General features: G+C 40.1%; 1 protein-coding gene across 1 annotated transcript; it reads right to left on the bottom strand.

Annotated features, from left to right (window-relative positions):
- Positions 1 to 3,262: 3,262 nt before the first annotated feature.
- Positions 3,263 to 12,976, bottom strand: sv2bb (synaptic vesicle glycoprotein 2Bb). Its single transcript, XM_030777229.1, has 12 exons — positions 12,517 to 12,976; positions 8,307 to 8,487; positions 7,481 to 7,632; positions 6,874 to 7,007; positions 6,036 to 6,125; positions 5,644 to 5,757; positions 5,304 to 5,392; positions 4,784 to 4,948; positions 4,560 to 4,693; positions 4,135 to 4,335; positions 3,757 to 3,916; positions 3,263 to 3,446 (listed from the first exon to the last, which is right to left on the bottom strand). Exons 1-12 carry the CDS (start codon positions 12,974 to 12,976, stop codon positions 3,263 to 3,265), a joined length of 2,064 nt encoding a protein of 687 aa, XP_030633089.1.
- Between the last annotated feature and the right edge of the window lie 5,801 nt (positions 12,977 to 18,777).

The following is an 18,777-nucleotide window of genomic DNA, read 5'->3' as shown; positions in this document are numbered from 1 at the left end:
TCCCTACACCGCCTGGTCTAATGGGATACTCAGAATAGAATTCCCAACTGAACCAAAAAACATATTTCCGTGGTGTGCATTGTGTGTGGAGTGCTGCTGATAACGTCTGCCGGGAGGGTAGCACATGTGTCTGATTAATTCTGAACCCTCCTCAGTCGAAATTCTCATGGGAACTGAGGTGTTGGTGTATATTTTTTTGCCCCCCCCCCTTTTTTTTTCTTGCGGGTAGTGCAGCATTTTTCACCTGTGGTGTGAATCAAAACAAACAGGTGTCCAAGCAGAGGAGGGCAAGCACGGGCGATAAATCTGGTCCAAAAAAAAGTCGTGGATTTGTTTTTGCTCTAGCTCAGCATTAATTAGCTTCCCTAACCTTGTTTTACACGCTTTTTGAGTGAGAACTCCTGTAACTCAAATATAATGTATTCACATCTTCAATGTCATAATTTCTTGAGACACAGAAGAACTTTCAGAGCTCCTCTCAGTTACACCCTGTACCTTTTTTTTTTGTTTTTTGTTAAACAGAACAGTTGATTTGCCTTTACTATTTTGGATTAAGTTTCACCTCCTGACGAGTCTGTTGGAGCTGGAGGAGATTTGAGTTTGGTTTTTTTTTTTTTCACACTTGTGCAAGAACAAACAACACCACCCACTAGTATCACACTTTTTGCCCATGTGCACTGCAGCCCCCCCGTTTCCACAGGTGCAGTGACGGGAATGAGTGAATGGAGCCTATGTTTGAGGCATGTCTCTGTCTAAACCTCTCGACCAAGCGCAAGAGAGGTCACTTCCCCACGTGCTGTTGTTACAACTTTCACACTGCCCCTGTGACCAAACCGGAGAATAAGCTGGCCAAGAGAAGACGACAGTGTGCCAACATAAATAAGACGGTGTAGCAAGCTCACAGACAGTAATGTAACAGCACATGGATAGATTTATTGGAATTTATTTTCAGTGTTTCTTACAGTCACAAAAAACCTCAACAACAACAGAACAAACAAACAAACAAACAAACAAACAAACAAAATCAATTTGAAAGGAATCTCCATTCTCAGGACAGTTGGACGTCTCATTTTTAAAATTTAAAATAAAAAACAAAGAACGTATTTATGGCTTTCTTACAAAGACACGCAGACACTTAGGAAACTAATTTAAAAAGTCAGAAGCCTGAGATCTGGATTCATAAGCCAATTCCTTGATGAAGTTCAACCAGAGGGCAGAAGACAGGCCCTGGTGTAGAGCAAAGCGTATTGCCAGACAAGATCTGTTCAGTTACATAAGGCTAATTATTGGCAGGTGCAGCTAAATACAGACTGTTTAATGGATATCATAATTTCTTCCACTTCCTCCCATTCTATGAACCAGAATCAAGAGCCTGGTCTAACTTATCAGGACAAAAGAAATATTAGAGACTTGCTATAAGTGCAATCTTATGCTCTATATATGCTGTGTACATGTACTGCTGTACAAATGATTCATGATTCATATTTTACAGCAAAGCAGTGATGTAGCAGCACAGCTCTGGCTTACAGACAAACTCTGTAGTTAACAGTGTTATAAACTCTACAGTGTAGTTTTGCTAAGTATAATGATTTATTGGCAATATGCTTGATCTACATAAAAAAATACTAATTTCAATAGTCCATGTTGGAAACAAGTGGCTCCATTATGCTTTGTCCTCTAGAAGTTGGAAAAAGCTTATGAATACATACTCTTACGAGAACAACTGCATACCTAGAATGTAAATGACTACAATCTCTGACCTGTTGTATTTACAGTGAGACATACAGTAAAAGGTCATTCAGACAGTTGTTGCTGAACAGACAAACTATTGAAAAAGACACAAACATCACTTGTTAAATCACACACATGCAACTCAGTCGACAGCCAATACACCAATGTGCCCCATGTGAAACATACCATAATGATTGATAGCATTTAGACAGACTCTCTGCTTGTGTTTGCCAGCTTTTTTTTTCCTTTTTTAAATCTGCATATGTCTTTTATTTGGATCCAATAGCTGTACTTAAAAAAAATCACAATGTTGCAGCATTTGGGAAAACTTTGTCGGGAAAAGAAACCATTTTGAGCAAACTAAAATATTAGCACATAATGAGCTGACGGGTACGAATGCAACACATCCATTTGGACGATGTAAATTCAAGAAAGTCAACACACAAATACAGGCAATCGTTTAGAATAAATCATTGGTAGTTGAATACAATTGTTGAACACAGTCTACTGTAGTTCAACGAATTGTTGTCAGGGCATTGAGAAACTGTTTCTGTGGAGTGGACTAAGTAAGATTATTGGCAAAATAAAAACCTAGGCGCACAATAAACATTAAAAAAAATATATTAAAAAAAAAGATTCAAACAAATTCAGTGTACTCTGCCCATGGAAAATTAATTTGAATGTATAGTTAAGAGAAAAGACGGCATTTGCAAACACACAGGGAGAAAAGTAACCTTTCATTCCATATAGGGTATACCATTAGCAAAGGCAGAGTGTTTAAAATGGATGCTGGTTGACTGACACTGGGTAATATTCAATGTACGAGGTGAAATAAATAAATAAATAAATAAATAAATAAATAAATAAATAAATAAACAAACAAACAAACAAACAAACAAACAAACAAACAAAAATAAAACAAAGCATTTCAACTATGTGAATTCCTCAGCTCTCTTTAAAAAGATCAAAATGGCACAAGAAAAAAGATCTCAGTGGCTTGTTACCATGGAATCTGATTAGCATTACTTACACTGGTCATGGTGGGTGTGACAGAGGCAATGACAAAAAATAGATTTCTGTGAGTGGCATGTAAGGATGTATTTTATTTGTTAGACAGACACTGAAGGTATGTCTGTAAGTAACATGTATTTCCCTCACAACAATTCCTTCATGAGAATCCCTTCAGTTAGTCTATTATGTTGACAAATTGTTGATCCAATCAATGGTTTGAAATCTTATGAAACCACAATTATTTTGTTAATGTATTTATGATTGGTTAAGGGTACAGCCCTTTTTTGGTCCCAGGAATAATCAACAATAGGGGTTGCCATGACAACATCATTCCAACATATTTAGTTTTAGAAACGAACAGATGATACAGAGCGCTCTAATTCATACAGTGCTTTTAAATGGAGCAAACAGCAACTCTTTTGGATACAGCCCATTTTTGCATATGCCAGCCTTTATTCAAGCAAACCCGTCCCAAAAGGTTGTATCTACTGGCCTTGACTTCTGGATTAGTGCAGTATGTTCACAGGAGGACCTTCTCTCTCGTCTCTGGCAGTTTTAGGGCCAGCAATCCCCCACACACCAGAGCAGCACAGGAGAGAAGGATAGGGATGACTTTGGTGATGCCCACAAAGGAGGCGAAGATGGAGCTCCCCAAAATGGCAGCCAGCTTACACAGGGCATTCAGAACTCCAAAGGCAGTGGCTCTGTGAAAAGGACAGAGGAGGAACGGGAAATTTGTCATAAATTCTAAGTATTGTGGTGTTCCTTATGTTTTCGCTTTTGAGAATATGATGACATAAGTGTCAAAGCACTGATGAGAACATTTTAAAACAATAAGGAAGGTTACTTTTAATGTTCTCCTCATGATGTTATTAGGTGTTTAAGCCTTTAGCTCCAGCATAGTTTTACATGGAAACCATCAGCCAAAGTGGGGAAAGCACAAACATGACCAAAACAAACACCAAAAGTTGAATTATTTCTATGAACCCAACACATATCAGTAGCTAACATCACCTTTTTGAGGCGGGGTACAGCTCGACGGTGATGACTTCGATGCCGTTCCAGGCGGCAACACTAACTCCACAGAACAGGCACTGCCAAGAGATGATGGCTGCTTGGCTAAAACTCATGAAGAGGAAGAAGGTGCAGCCAGCGGAGATTAACATAGAGCCTCCTGAAAAAGAGAAAAGGAAAGCAAAGGAAAGAATAAAGTCACCTTTTTGAGGAATACAATCCCTGCAGATCTCCTCAGGTAGGATCCACAAAAAAACAGTGACTGGTTCATTTTATAATGAGGAATCTTGAAAAAGTCTTGTATGAGCATGATACTCTCAAAAGCATTAATCTGTGTTTTCTTTAGTTTAGAAAGACATAATGGTCATCAGCACTCACCAATCATCTTGATCCTGCCAATTTTATCCATAAAGAGTGCCGATATGATATTTCCGGGCAGCACGGCTAGACTGCCCAGGAAACTGACCAGGTAAATGAGGACATCATTCTCTTCCTCGTAGTTTAAGTGACAGCCTGTTTTGTTTTCATGGAATGTGCTGTTCTCCATTTTACAGTCAATGAACTTTTCCTCAGAAAAGTCTGTGAGAATGAGACAAAAGCAGAAGGCTACCCTCACCGGACAACTTTTCGATGCCATATGGACATGACAGTTTTGCAAATCTGAAAATATCATGCAAGTACCACACATGTGTCATGTTATTGTACAGTGTACAGTGCTTAGGTAAAAGAGGTGTGGTTCTTTGTCTCTGGAGCTTCTGTATGTGAATTTACAACAGTGTTCTGCAATCTTCTTTGTCACTTACCTGTATTGACGAAATATGTGGATCTGAAAGTGCAGTTCTCAAAAATCGTATCTGTGGAGCTGATATCCTCAAAGATGCACTCCTCAAACAAGGAGTCTTCAAACTTGACTGATTTAATCTCTATGTTGATGAATCTGGTGGATGAATTTTGACAAATCAGTTTTGCAGTCATACTCTGAGTCTGGTCCTGTTGACTTAGACACACGATCGTATATCAAGCTTACTTGTCATGGATATATTCTCCTTCTTTGTGAATCTGATTTTCCAGGGTGAAGTTGAAATGGAAATGTTCGACCCTTTCTTTGTGGAAAATCTTGACTTTGGACTCATACTCCTCATACTGGAGGTGCTTGATCATGTCAGGGAACCACACTGACAGCCCATAGTAACTGAAAAACACAGACGGAGATCACGCTACATTACATTTGAGAAAATAACAAGAATACCAGATGGCTGTCTCTTAACGCGTTTACTGTATCTCTCTTTTTTAGCTGTATTCTGTTTGCACCATGAAAAGAACTGGTCTTATAAGTTTCATTGAGCATGTTATTGCTTTACGTTTCACACATTACTCAGTTTAGGTTTCAACACTGTTAGCAAAAGTATTAGATGTTCACAGCACACAATTCCTGCCATGTTTTTTCTGCACCTCCACACTTAGAGAAACTGCGTAGAGTGGTATATGCAGAGAGACCTGCTAACTATTAGCACTGCTAATAATACATTCAGTAGAACTCTCCTCACCTGAAGGCCATTGTGAACCAAATGATAGCCATAAGCAAACTGGCCATTCGAAGGTCACGACCCAAAAGGGACACAACATTCTTCAGGACCTGTGGATCATGATAAGAGATTATTAGACATACTGAAAATGAACAAGGGTCATTGAGCCTTAACATATTCAAATGTATATGCCATTATTAAGTACTTCACAAATCATTGTTCACCAAACATGACTGCACGGATTTTATAACTGTTTTACAAAAGCATCCAGACTAATCATGAAGAATGTGTGATCTGTAATTAAATGTGAAAATATGGGGATTTAACAATAATGTTTCATGTCTAAATATTCTCGACATACCAGTTTGATCAGAGTCATGGTTCGAACCACCCATCTTTGAAAGGAGGTTCCAGTTGCACTTTGGATTTCAATAAATTCATCATCTTGTGTCTTAGGAGTCCTAATCTGGGACACCTGAGTGAGTAAAAAGGCCAAACACACAAAATGAAAACTTTGTGAATCATGTTTTTTGTAAATCATGTGGAATCTGACCCCCCCGGGACCTTCTTGGTAATTATCATAACAGACAGTCACCATGGCAGTTTCTAATCAGAGAGTCACAACTTTTAGGCTTTAGTGTATGTGAACATACTCAAACAAATGTCAGTGTTTCCTACAAAGAAAATGATCACGCTTTTTAATGCCTTGCATGTGTGTGTGGGTGGGTATGTGTATGTGTGAGGAAAACTCACGGTGAAGACTCTCTCAGGTTCTCCTTTAGCTCTCCAATTGATGTCATGCATTTGCTTCAGAATCATCCATGCTTCGTCATGCTTGGCATTCTAGGGGTTAATACACAAATTCTGATGTGAGAGGAGTGATGCCACACCACAGAGGTTAGCTGCTGATCTCCTCTGGTAGGACTCCCCAATCCAGCAACTAAATCAGTGACTGATTCAATTCTATGTGCATTACTCTTTTACCGTAACAAGTTCATAAGAATCTTGAAAAAGTCTTAAAGGAGCTTGCATCTCTTAAACTCAAAGCATTAATCTGTACGTTTATGTTCAAGACCACATAATGGCTACCAGTACTACCATTACAGTGGTGTGACAATATGCAAGTAACAAAGTTACAATTCAGATGCTAATTCGCTCATGTAAAACTTCATTGTGATAACGTTATGAGTGAGAATGCATGTAATACAAAATGTGATGCATTTTTGTAGATATGCTGAGATGGATAGACCACACAGCCAGTTGAAATCAACCATTTGTCTCTGCTTTCATCTCGCTCCAAATAAAACCATGCTTTTTACAACTACTTTCTCTGTTCAATTTACAGACCCAGGAACTTTATCAAACTGTCAGAACATAACAGAGATGTGTATAAAAAGGCAACAATCGATACTAATGTCACTTGTGGGATTTTCATGGTCTCCAAACTCAATTTTAAAACAGTGATGTTCTGCTATCTGAATAAGCAAGTCAGTAAAGGACAAGGACCAGCTTACACAAGCTTTTAATGGCTGAAGGTCTTCACCTTCTTTTCCTTGTTTGTAATTCATGATCCTCAGTTTGGAAAACTTACCTCCAGTAGGAACCGAGGGCTCTCCGGCATGAATATGAGTCCGACAAGTGAGGAGATGGCTGGCAGGGCACAGACCAGAACAAACACTCTCCAGCTGTGGAACTGGAACTCAGTGCCCATGCTAAACCCCCAGCCTAAACCACACAGCAAACACAGAGTCTTATCTCACCACCCTTATCCATCACAGAGACAGACTACATATGCCCCTTTCTTTCAGTTCTGCAGCCTACGCATATGTATCGTCTGACCTTTCTCCAACACACCTGAGCCAAAAGTCTGCTGGATGTGGTGCTTCGCAGGAATAGGGTTAAGCTTTTCTCTAATTCGGTATGAAACAGAATTTGATCTCATTTACTTTTAACTGGATCATCAGAGAATGGTTCTAAAGCAAGGTTTATTGTCTCTAAGTTACATTCATTATTTAATATGTCTGGTGCCTCTGAAAAGCATTTTGAGCTGCAATGTGTTACATAAACAAAGTTTATTTTTATTACACTATTCCTCAAGGAGTTTGAAGTGCTTCAGTTTTATATAATCAGTGTAGCTTTCCTGGGTCTTTAATGAATGTACACGTGATTTTCTTGAGTGCGTGTCTTTGGCTGTTTACCGTAACGAGGAATAATTCCCCAGGCGGTGAAGGAGGCGTAGATTCCACCGATCATCCAAAACATGCACAGCCAGCTAAGATGCTCTCCTCTCTTGTCCATCTGCAGGAACTCGGAAAAGTAGGAATACACGATGGGCACGGAACCGCCAATGCTGTAGAGAACATGGACAGTTTTTCAGTACCACTCACAACATGAACTACATACATCTATCCACAAGTATATCATCTGTCTCTCTCTCTCTCTCTCTCTCTCTCTCTTTTTGACTGATTGCTCCGCAATTTAATGACACAGTCTCCCTTAGCTGTAGTCTCCTGTTGCCAGCTGGTGAATTCTCAGGAGGTGATACACTGCAAGAACAGTTGGTGGATCTGACCAGTGATAACAAATCACCGAATACAAAGGAAAGATTCAAAATGGCAGGTGACATGGAAAAGCTGCTTATGCACAGCAATTTTTTACTTGCCTTTTTACCTGCAAAATGCAAATTCCTATTGTTTTACCATCCAGAAGGGCAAAGCTCAGCAAATACTGAAACAAGGTGCAAAAGATGAATACTCAGCAACACAAGACTATTTACCTGTTCTGTACTTATCTGATTCTCTCTTTGACTTCCTGAATAGTAATGTTGTGATCCCATCGGACTGCGGCTCAATACTGTAACATGATCTGACCTGCCCTTGTTTATCTTATTTATAGGGGAAGTGAGGTGAAGTTCTGACCTGAAAACATGTAGTATATTACAGCTTCACAAAATAGTTACATGACTAGACAGTTAGGAAATAAACCACCTCTCTTTTTCTCTTGGTCTCTTTTTGTTTCTCTCACCCTATTCCAGAAAAGAGCCGGAAGAAGAGGAAAAAGCCGTAACCCTGGGCGAAAGAGGAGAGGAAGGCAGAGACACAGTTGATGGCCAAGGCGATGATCAGACACTTCCTCCTGCCCACCTTGTCTGCCAAACCACCCCACACAAACGCTCCAACCATCATCCCCAGGAACACTATCAAACCTGCAGGACACAGAGCCAAGAGAGTCTGAGAATACCACACACACACATACACACACATGCACACATTTTAAGCATGCAGCTTATAAAGAGAAATACCGGACATCGGGCAAATGGCCAGAATAGTCAATATAAGTTTAGTGTTTTCTTTGGGTGTGCATAATTTAAAATTCGATTGATCTCAGGTAAAGCAAGGACACTGTCTCAGAGGCAATTAGGAGAGGAACTGTGCAGACGTTTGGATCAATTGCTGATGCTAACATTCTGAGCGGATGTCCTGCCCTTTCTCCCTCTAAAATAAACCAAAGGCTCATTCAATTATCATAACACAACTGATGAACGACATATCTCTATCAGTGTTGTGTGAACAGAAATTTATTTAAGGTTTAATAGGTCAAAATTAATGCTAAACAGGGCTGTGTATTTGATCTATTCATCTATCTATCTATCTATCTATCTATCTATCTATCTATCTATCTATCTATCTATCTATCTATCTATCTATCTATCTATCCATCTTTCTTAGGTGAAACGACCCTTGAGGAAAAAAAAAACCAGGCTGGGATGCAAACTTGAGTGCTAGCCCTACAGTTCCCATCAACCACTGGGGGGCACACCTTCCCTGGGTGTCTGCTGAAGAGAGAGGACACGTCAGAAGAAGCTTTAAATAATTCTTTTTAATAATTCTCTTTGGACCAAATAAGTCTGATATTCACACTTGTATGCATGACAGGTCTCTCTAGCAGAATGAACAACAGATGAAACATGCTTGGGTTCAGTGTTTTTCTAAAAGAAATCTCTTTGTACCAGTCAATCTAAAACCATTTTGAGTAGGCCATTAGAAGCCATTAGAAATATTATCAATAGTCGATTGTCATAAAGCCTTCAGAGAACTTAAAAAACGACTTGGAATAAATTGTCCGTATCACTGTACTGTTTTATAATTAGTTGTAGTAATAAGCCTGTAATCAAACAAAAAGAGAATAAATGAGTGGACAGAAATGATTAAGAATATTCATGTATTAAACATAGTGTCATTAGCATTTTTATCAGAACCTATGATAAAATCTGCAGATAACATTTTGCTCACAGCAAATTCCGTCTTCCAGGGAATACTACTGTGTATGAGGGTTAAATGACATATGTTAAGGTCCACGAGTTAAGCCCAGGTATATTACAAGTCACATTCTCTGACATTCTTTTGTGTCCTATCTGATTTTACTTACATAGTACCCCTCACCAGGTTCCAACTACACAAAACCTACAGCTCTGAAACAATCATATTTCCTTTGGCCTAAAATAGACGTTAACTGTCAAATGTATCCACCGCCCTGGAGCAAAACGGACCAGCCTCATGCATGGTAGCCTTGATGTTACCACAGATGGCATTGCCACAGGGGGTGGAGGAGAGAAAGAGAGATAGAGGTGTGGTTAAAAACTGGATGAAAAAGAATGTTGTCCACCCTGAGTGGAACAGCATATGGAGCTAAGCTCCCACCCCCACTCCTTAATCCACCAGTCAGTACAAGGACTAGACTGTACTCTGTCTTCTGATTGGACAGCTCTAATCCATTGAGTCAGAAAGTACAGACAGGCAGTCGTGACAGCAACCAGAGCCAAGTGTTGAACCGTAGCCGCTGGACAGGTTCGCGCAAGCTCAGCAAATTCAAAGTATTATTGCTTGGGGAGAAATAGATGGGGATTTTTTTGTCTTTCATCTATTAGGAGCACCCCACTGGCAACAGTTAATCTCAGTAAATTCTACAGAACCAGCGATTTGGAAAATAAAACGGATGGAACAAAACAAAATTGTGTTGGGCCTATAAAGAGTGATACCTCGGTGGTCTTTCATTCATAATATACTAGGAACCACACCCTGAAGATGTCGCATTTCCTCAGACACAAACACACACACACACGCACGCACGCACACACACACACAAACACACACACCATTAACTGGATGAATTCAAAGGCTATTGAGCCAGCTCTGAACTCAGCTCAAGTTGCCTAAGAGAAAATTGATCATGGAGATGTAATGCTAAACCACAGTATAACTCCGTCTACCTATACCCATTTCTATATTGCCAATCATTCATGCGAGAGAGAAAGTTGTAAGAGGACATTTTCAGAAAAATATGAACATTTTTCTAGCAACTCCATTTCACTCAGCAAAAATTTGAGCCCCGTCTCCCTGGCAAAAGAATGACAAAATGAAAGCCGCCTTTGATCGCGGTGAATCGTGACCATGAAAGAGACAGTACAGTGAACAGTAGGTTTACATTTAAGTGATGCAAGGTCAGGGGAAGAGACTGGCTATCGATCTACCCCAGCTCCTGCTGACTCACTGCTTGTCTTAGACTGACACAGGGAAACGGGGAGACAGAAAGTTCTGATACATGTCCTCTCATCTTGGCACCAAAGGTCCGTTAAACCCAGGATGCACTGCTTGGCACCTGGGTTTTTGTGTGTGTGTGTGTGTGTTATGTTGACATATTTTATTATTTGTCGTTATCGACAAACCTTGGTATATTGAAGGAGCTTTGAGGCAAGTCTAAAGGCAATCTTGGAAATGTCTCAACAACGAAAATATCAGAAAAATATGCAAAACTTTAGTTATCAAAAAATGTAATGCACATGCACATAACTCAATGATACATCTTGTGCAGTATTGGACAGTTAATTAACTCTAATTACTCTACTGTGTATTAATTATATTGAGTATCAGTGATAATACAAATTGGAAGTGCCAGCAGGGAAACAGAGAAATAAATAGGATGTAATGTTTTGAAATATTGTTGTTATACATTTTATATACATTTTTAAACCTTTTTTTTTAACTTAAATTGCTACTACATTGATGATTAGAAGACTATTGGTAGTTTATTATACAGCTAAGGACAGCAAGATTTAAACATGTGTATCGCAAAGAAATACAGTTTATTGATGAACTTCTTGAGAATCTCCCTATCATGATCACGGTCGTCAACAGATGAGGAGTTTCCAAGAGTCTCCAAGGAAGAACCACTAAACCAAAGCATGAGCACAAACGGAAGCATGGAATGGAGCACTCCGTTGGTTTTCATGGAGAGGTCCATGGCCCATTGTAGTTGCAGTTTAATCCAGAGTGATGCTAGTTGACTATACTAGCACTACATTTTCCCGCTCACATTCTTTTGGCTGCCATGATCATTTCTATACCCTTCCTTAAAGACATTTCTGCATTCTCTCTCAGTTTTCCACATCCACAAGCCAGAAGTGACATAGTCAATTCTTTTATGGGTCTACAGGCACCAATATGGTGCAGGTTTTTTTTTTTTTTAGCTATGTACGTAGCTTTGTCAGGGTTGTACACTGTGTGTTCTCACTCAGAGTGATTGTGCTCATTCGGCAAATCAGGTCAGTCCTGGCACGACTCATGCGCCCCCCCCCCCCCCTTCCTGTGAGGATAAGGGTCATCACTTTCCCACATGCTTCACTAAGCAGAACTATATTGATGAAAAGTTAAGGATGAAAAGCATTCAAATTAATCTTACTGATCGACTCTGCCATTAGTTAATTTGAGAACGTTCCTAATTTATGGTGTACTTAAGTACCTGCTGGCCAGTATTGACCAGCCTCAAACAGTCAGGCCTTACCACAGCTGGCCATATTAGCCTGATTAATAAGACCGAGCTCGTTCCCTGGAGTCTCCCAATGGGAACTGCAGATTTCAAATTCAAAATCCAGGGAATCTTTAAACATAAAATACTTGAATTCACTCAGTTCCTCCTCAGTGCTGAATGTTTCTATTTATTTTTCCAGGGCTGAAGCCGAAGCTCCAAAGAATGTTCTAGAGGAGCTATCAGTAATACTTCATTGTTCTTGCTTGTGTCTTTTGTTCTAAGATTACAAGACATTTAAAGAGAGGATACAGGTCACATGAATCTGTTAAGTTCAATTGCTTTTGCATCTAAAACAATCTAAACCTTCTTCCAAGGTCATCCCTCCTCTTTTTTTATGCTGACTTCACATTCAGTCAAGTGTACTCACCTAGCATGCCCTTCTCAGCATTGGACAGGCACATGTCTTTTTCAGCACTGGGTAACACGAAGGCCACCACATAGCACTCCACACTATCAGCCATGAGTGCCAGGCCCAGCACGACGAACAGTGTCCACTGAAAGCGTCCGTGGCCACAGTCCTCCATGATGTCCTCGTATTGCTCAGCTAGCTCCTCCTGCTCCGAGACGGCGTCGGCCGTCACTCGGGCCTTGGCCCTGGCTGCTCTGCGAGCTGCCTTGATCTCGTCCGGATGCGGGATGCCCTGGTACTCTCCCTCATACATCTGATCATCTTCATCGTGCCCCTCGGTGGCGTCACTGGCCGCATCGTCCTCCTGTGGTGGGTAGTCGCCCTGGTAACCGTAGCCGTCCTGGCCACCCTCCCCGTAAGTGCCATAATTCTCGCCGTCACCTTGGTGATACACGTTGTTTTGGTACGGGTCAGCCATTGCTGTGGATTCTCTCTCACCGACACAGAATTCCCGTATTCACTGTATATATTCCACAGTTGTACCCGTCAGCTATATTAGCATAATCCTGTGCTGCTCCAACTGGTGCAGGTCAAGCTGTGGTCCTGCGGTCGTGTACTACAGGAGTATGGTAAAGCTTTGGAACAGACTTGTGAGATGAGATGAAGTTTATTGATGAGTCATTTACTGTTGTGTCTTACAGTTGTGGGATTTTACAATGACAGTTAATGGCTGAGTGCTAACTCCTGTGCTTCAGTCCCTCACAGGATCACATACTGAACCTGCAAAAAAAGAAAAAAAAAAGTCAGTCAGACACACTGCCATCCATAACAGTAAAAAGGACATCACAAGAAAAAGGATTTTGCTTCTTAATTTTTTAAATGATGAGAACAACGTATGTTGGAAAATATACTGTGCTTCCATCGTCCAGTGGTTTGTCCATTGAATATGCAATGGCCTATATAAATCTACAGCACATCACTAATATAAGACCACTCCTTTGTGGTAGAGCTCCTGTCTGACACTTCCTGTGCTTGTTAGTTCTTCGGCTTTGTCTTTGAGAGTATAGGACTTTAAAGGTCAAACGAGATTCCTGACCTTTTCACATTTCACATTACTTCAGTGTGAATCATCTTCTAACAGCAAATCTCTCCATCAAATCAACCTCTGGACCTCTGTCTGGACTTAATGAGGTCTCAGAGCTGGAGCACTAGGGTCTTGTAAGTATGTGAATTTTGGTTTGTTTTATTTGGACAGTGGCAACATCTTCAACTCTGTGAAAAGCTTATAAAAAACTTTAGAACCTGTATAAAATTCCATTTTTATCAATGATTCCTCTTGATTGATCATATTTTCCCATTAACGGAATATGAGATTAATTCTAAAGTATTATGGTTGCTCTGCCAATTTGCCATTGCCATTGTTCTGACTGTATCGCTCCTTTTTTTTTTTTTTTTGTGAAGCGTGTCAGATTAAGCTGTTTTACATCACTGGTACCTTCAGCCTGCTTGAATGGGATTTGTAGGAAGCGAGATGAATTCCTTTCACTAATCCTTCTCATAATAGCGGTCTTTACATAGTAAAGACTGCTTAGATGAAACGCTGGGGCCTGTGTCATTCTCTCGGGGGTTCTTTTCTTTAGTCGCCGTCGTGTTTGAACCAGAGTACCCCCCCCCCCCCCCCCCTTTACACTAATGCTGCAAATGGGATTGGTCTCACTTGACACCACGTTGGCTTTCACTCACAAGTGGATTTCAGGGATGCTTCATCTCTCTTTTTCTCTCTCTCTCTCTCTCTCTCTCTGCTCTCTTCACACTCATTAACTGCTGGAGATTTGGTCAGGCGTGCCCATCGTTTTAACCATGACCATCTCAGAATTGGTGAGGGAGGAAATAATAATAATAAAAAAAAACAAAACATGGTAGTCTCTGGGTCAGTATCCAGTTTTTATTAACTCATATCTTCAGGAATCGAGATCTATATGGGTGCAAAAAATGATAACAATTCATCTGAATACGCCAAGACAAGGATTTCCAAACCTCCTCCTGGGTTTCTACCCTCATGTAAAATTCAGCAGTAGTAGTAAGCTCACACACCCAGCTCTAATATCCATAATCTTGGATGCCTTGATTATCTGATTAAGGTGAGTTGGATTAGGGCTGTAATTAAATTCTGTGGGAAGGTGGGTCTCCAGGAGAAATACTGGGTACCCCTGTTCAACAGTGCTCAAGGTAGCAATGACTGCTCTACTGGTTTAATTTAAGATTGTAAGAATATGAGCACACAAAAGGAATCCTTCCCTTCTCTTTCCTTTTTTTTTTTAATGATCGTTTAATATTAAGAGGCATGTCTAAGATTAATTATGATGTCTGGGCTCTAATGAGGGAAATGTAATGATGGCGTGGGTGTTGTTGGGTCCTCTTCTATTCTCTCTCTCTCTCTCTCTTTCTCTCTCTCTCTCTCTCTCTCTCAGTCTCGTGCCTTTCTCTTATTGACATTTCATTACCAGCGACCACTCTAATTCACAAGCTGTCCTCAGCTGTAAATGAAACACCAGTACACACAAAGCTGAACAGTCCAAAGTATTCAGTTCGAAACATTCAGCACAGGTTTCTGCAGCAGTATAGCAAACCTGCACCCTTGACTACATTATTCCCAAATACAACAAAATAAACATTCATCCCGAAGAGAAATGAAAAGTTTGCTGATGTAAATATCATTTGAATTCAATGGGTTCCCCTCAGAGTCATTTGTGATATGGAAGAGGAAGACACCCAACCCCCGTTGTCTTTTCTGGTGAGAACATTCATCTCAGTAAGGCTCATTAGAAAACAGTTGTCTGAGTGAAATCAATTTGTAATCAATTTTCAAGCAGCAGTGCACCGTGCCCTATTCCCACACCTTATAGTGTGTGTGTGCGTGTGCGTGTGTGTCTGTGTATGTATGGGTACACATATATCCAAGAATTCATTCAAAGTTTGGTTCTTTGGGTATTCAGAATGAACTTGGTTGAAAACTGATGCTAGAAGTGTATTTTCTGAGGGCTATTCCTTTGAAAAATTTAACCTTTAGCAAGTCCATACAGCAGATACACCGGTAACAGTTCTTCCTCCTTGTTGACAAAGACAAGTGAAGGTCATTGTTTCCATATGGACTCGTCTCAGGGAATCTTTTTCAGGTTGCGTGCCAGCTACATCGCATATTACATGGTCAGCACAAACCTGTGGGAAGCTCCAGACTCTTCACTGATTCCAGAAGACGAGGGAGGGAAACCAGGCAATGAGACAACGGTTAAAAAGAACACATAACATACGGTTAAAAAGAACAAATAACATACTGAGATTCTACATCTGAGACTCTACACACCTACATGTGTACAGATGCACTTGACATAAGGAAAGAAGACAACGAATGCCTTACTCTATGAAAAGATCTAATCAACACATGAGAGAAAGAAAAAGACAGCTAGCAGGGAGTGAGCAGTCAGATAATTAGACTCCAGGCTCTGAGAAGGGGTCAGCGATGTGAGTAGCGTTGAGCTAGGGAGCTGTGTCAAGCTGAGCGCCTCAAAAGTAGCACAGAACCCTTTCGTATCGTCTAAGCTGAACAGCATGGTGTATGTGTGTGTGTGTGTCTGTGTCTGTGTGTGTGTCTGTGTGGGAGAGCTGCATTACACTGCATGCCTCTGGGACTTCTCCTGAGAGCAGAGCCAATATCAGAGTGCGGATAGGAAAGCAAAATGGATCAGGGTCTTCCTGTACGACACCAAAAACACACAAATTTAGCCAAATTCCATTTTTCGACTCACACACATTGCTGCACTCGGGAATAAGCTGAAATATACAGTAAGAATGCATACATATCTGTTATGGGGGATTCTCATTTTCAGAACAAACCCCTTAGTAACGTGGCAGAGTCCTTGTTAGCGTGTATCTTTAGGCTTTACTGCTATGATGCCAACAGCTAGCAGCTGCCATTTTACATAGTGGAGAAACATGAAAACTTAATGAGCTCTCTGCACTAATGTTAGTGAATTGATGAATGACCTGTTCACACATAGAGGGAGAAAATCTCCTTGCAGAAAAACTGGGAGCGAGAGAGAGGGAGAGAGAAAGAGAGAGAGAGAGAAAGAGAGAGAAAGAGAGAGAGAGAGAGAGAGCAGATGAATTCATTATTCTCTTAGGTGGGTCAATATTGCATTGCGCAGAGCCACACTAAACTGTCATTTTTATCGTATTTCAAAAAGTTGCCAGTGCCAACACTTAAACCTTATTTAGTCAGCCAGGCCAAAAAAACTTCAAAGACCTAAATACTGATCCAGAAATCCAGAATCAAAGAGCAAAGACCATGTTCAACCCTAAGAAACATACAAATTTATCCACCAGATACACAGAGTAGTGTAGCAGGATACAAGACATAGATATCAGTTAAAAAAGGGAAGACTAGACACCCATCCATACCAATACATTATACTATCAGTGGTCAACGTCCTATCAGGTATGATGACCATAACTGTAGCATTCGAAAATGATTCTACCATTTTGTTTAATTTTTTTAGTCCCATTGAAGAAAAAGAAGAATCATACTGGGGCTTTCCCCTACATCTTACTATTATCATGAGGTCTTAAAGTTCACATTCCTAGTCCTTCATTGACAATATGTGAACTTCTTAAAAAATGTCTTTACATAATGTCTTTCATACAATTTCACCTTAAGACAATAAGATGTCAATTGTATAGAGGCAAGGAGGTGATACAGAAAAACCAGCGTCTCAAATACTCTCATAATCCTTAGAGATACTGTCACCAAAAACGTATTAATACTTTTGATAAAGATTAACAATAAGATTGTATAAACCACATAATACCTGTACTGAGACACACTTTAATTTGGTAAACGTGGGGAGTACACTGCACTTTATTAACAAAAAAAAAATGCATTGATTTTTCATTTATGAGGAAAAAAATGAAGAGTCATAGTAACTGACAGCTCTCTTTTCATTACAGTGTACTCCATCCTCCTGCAAGAATACTGATATAGCATATTTATTCACACAAGTTATGAGACTGAGGATTCACACACCTGAATTTTCAATAGGGTTCAAGTCCAGCTAGCTGTTAAAAATGTCACATGTGACACCCCATAGTTATATCTGTAATTGTGTATTTTGATGTGTAATTGTGGAACACCCAGGTATGAATACGTTTCAGCGTTTTTTTTCTAAAGTGCCCAGGTACTTGATAGAGTTCATTAGACTTTTGACTTTCACAAGTGGTCCTGGTCCAACGGAAGCAAAAACAGCCCAATAACACTGAATATTCATAAACCAAACATGTCTGTTGACATCTTATCTGACTTGAATTGCCTTCCATCCATGTGCTAATGGTGTTTAGCAAACTCTAAGCACTTAGATTTGTTGTTTACTCTCAATAAAGGCCTCTTTTTCTGGAAAGCTTTCTAAATAGCCTCTTAGCATACAGAAGGCATCTAAGTGAATATCTGAAGACTAACCATGTTCTCCTCTAGGTAGTATAAGCCTCTTACAGTGGTTTTAAACATCACAATCACTGCCCTTATAGAGATGAAAGTGTGTAGGGGTACACCCACTGCATTACTCATAAAAACTAACAAAAATTATTTTCTTTTTGTTTTTCTCAGTGTTTACACCACTAAAAAGAAATCAGCAGAATCACCTGTGTCACTTTGTTTGTTTATGAGAGATTCCAGTCATTCCGGATATGGCTGTACCGTGGACAGAGGTAAACCAATTAGACAGAAAATTTAATTTGGTGCAGACGGCTAATTGTTGAAGATTTGCCCTCCTCACATCACAAAGCTCAAAATCTGTGAGTAGCCCTGCCAGAAATACGGTTGACTGGAGCAGAGGTTCATCACTAGTTTGATCAATAGTAAAAATCCACTGTGAGGTTCTAGTTCCCATCCACTGCAACACAAGCCTCTTCATCATAGTGCCCTAAGGCCACTTCCATTTTTCAATGCCTTCTGAGCTTTCATGGCCAACCTGACCTGCCTTTATAGAAAAAAAAAATGAACAGCCACTCTTAACTTTAGCCAACACTGTATAGTCATTTTACTACATATTTTAGTAGGGACACAGTGTGACTGCAGTATGCCACCTACTTAAGTGTGTTCTCTCATTCTCTCTCTCTCTCTTTCTTTCTGTTCTTAAATTAATTACAAAAGGGATATCACATGGGACATGTCAACTTGTTCCATTTCTAATTGAATCTGGAGGAGTCTTACATTACGAACATACGAGC

The sequence above is a fragment of the Chanos chanos genome, chromosome 1, assembly GCF_902362185.1.
Source record: "Chanos chanos chromosome 1, fChaCha1.1, whole genome shotgun sequence".
Taxonomy (NCBI): domain Eukaryota; kingdom Metazoa; phylum Chordata; class Actinopteri; order Gonorynchiformes; family Chanidae; genus Chanos; species Chanos chanos.
The sequence above is the reverse complement of the archived record's forward strand: the minus strand, read 5'-3'. Positions and strand labels throughout refer to the sequence as shown.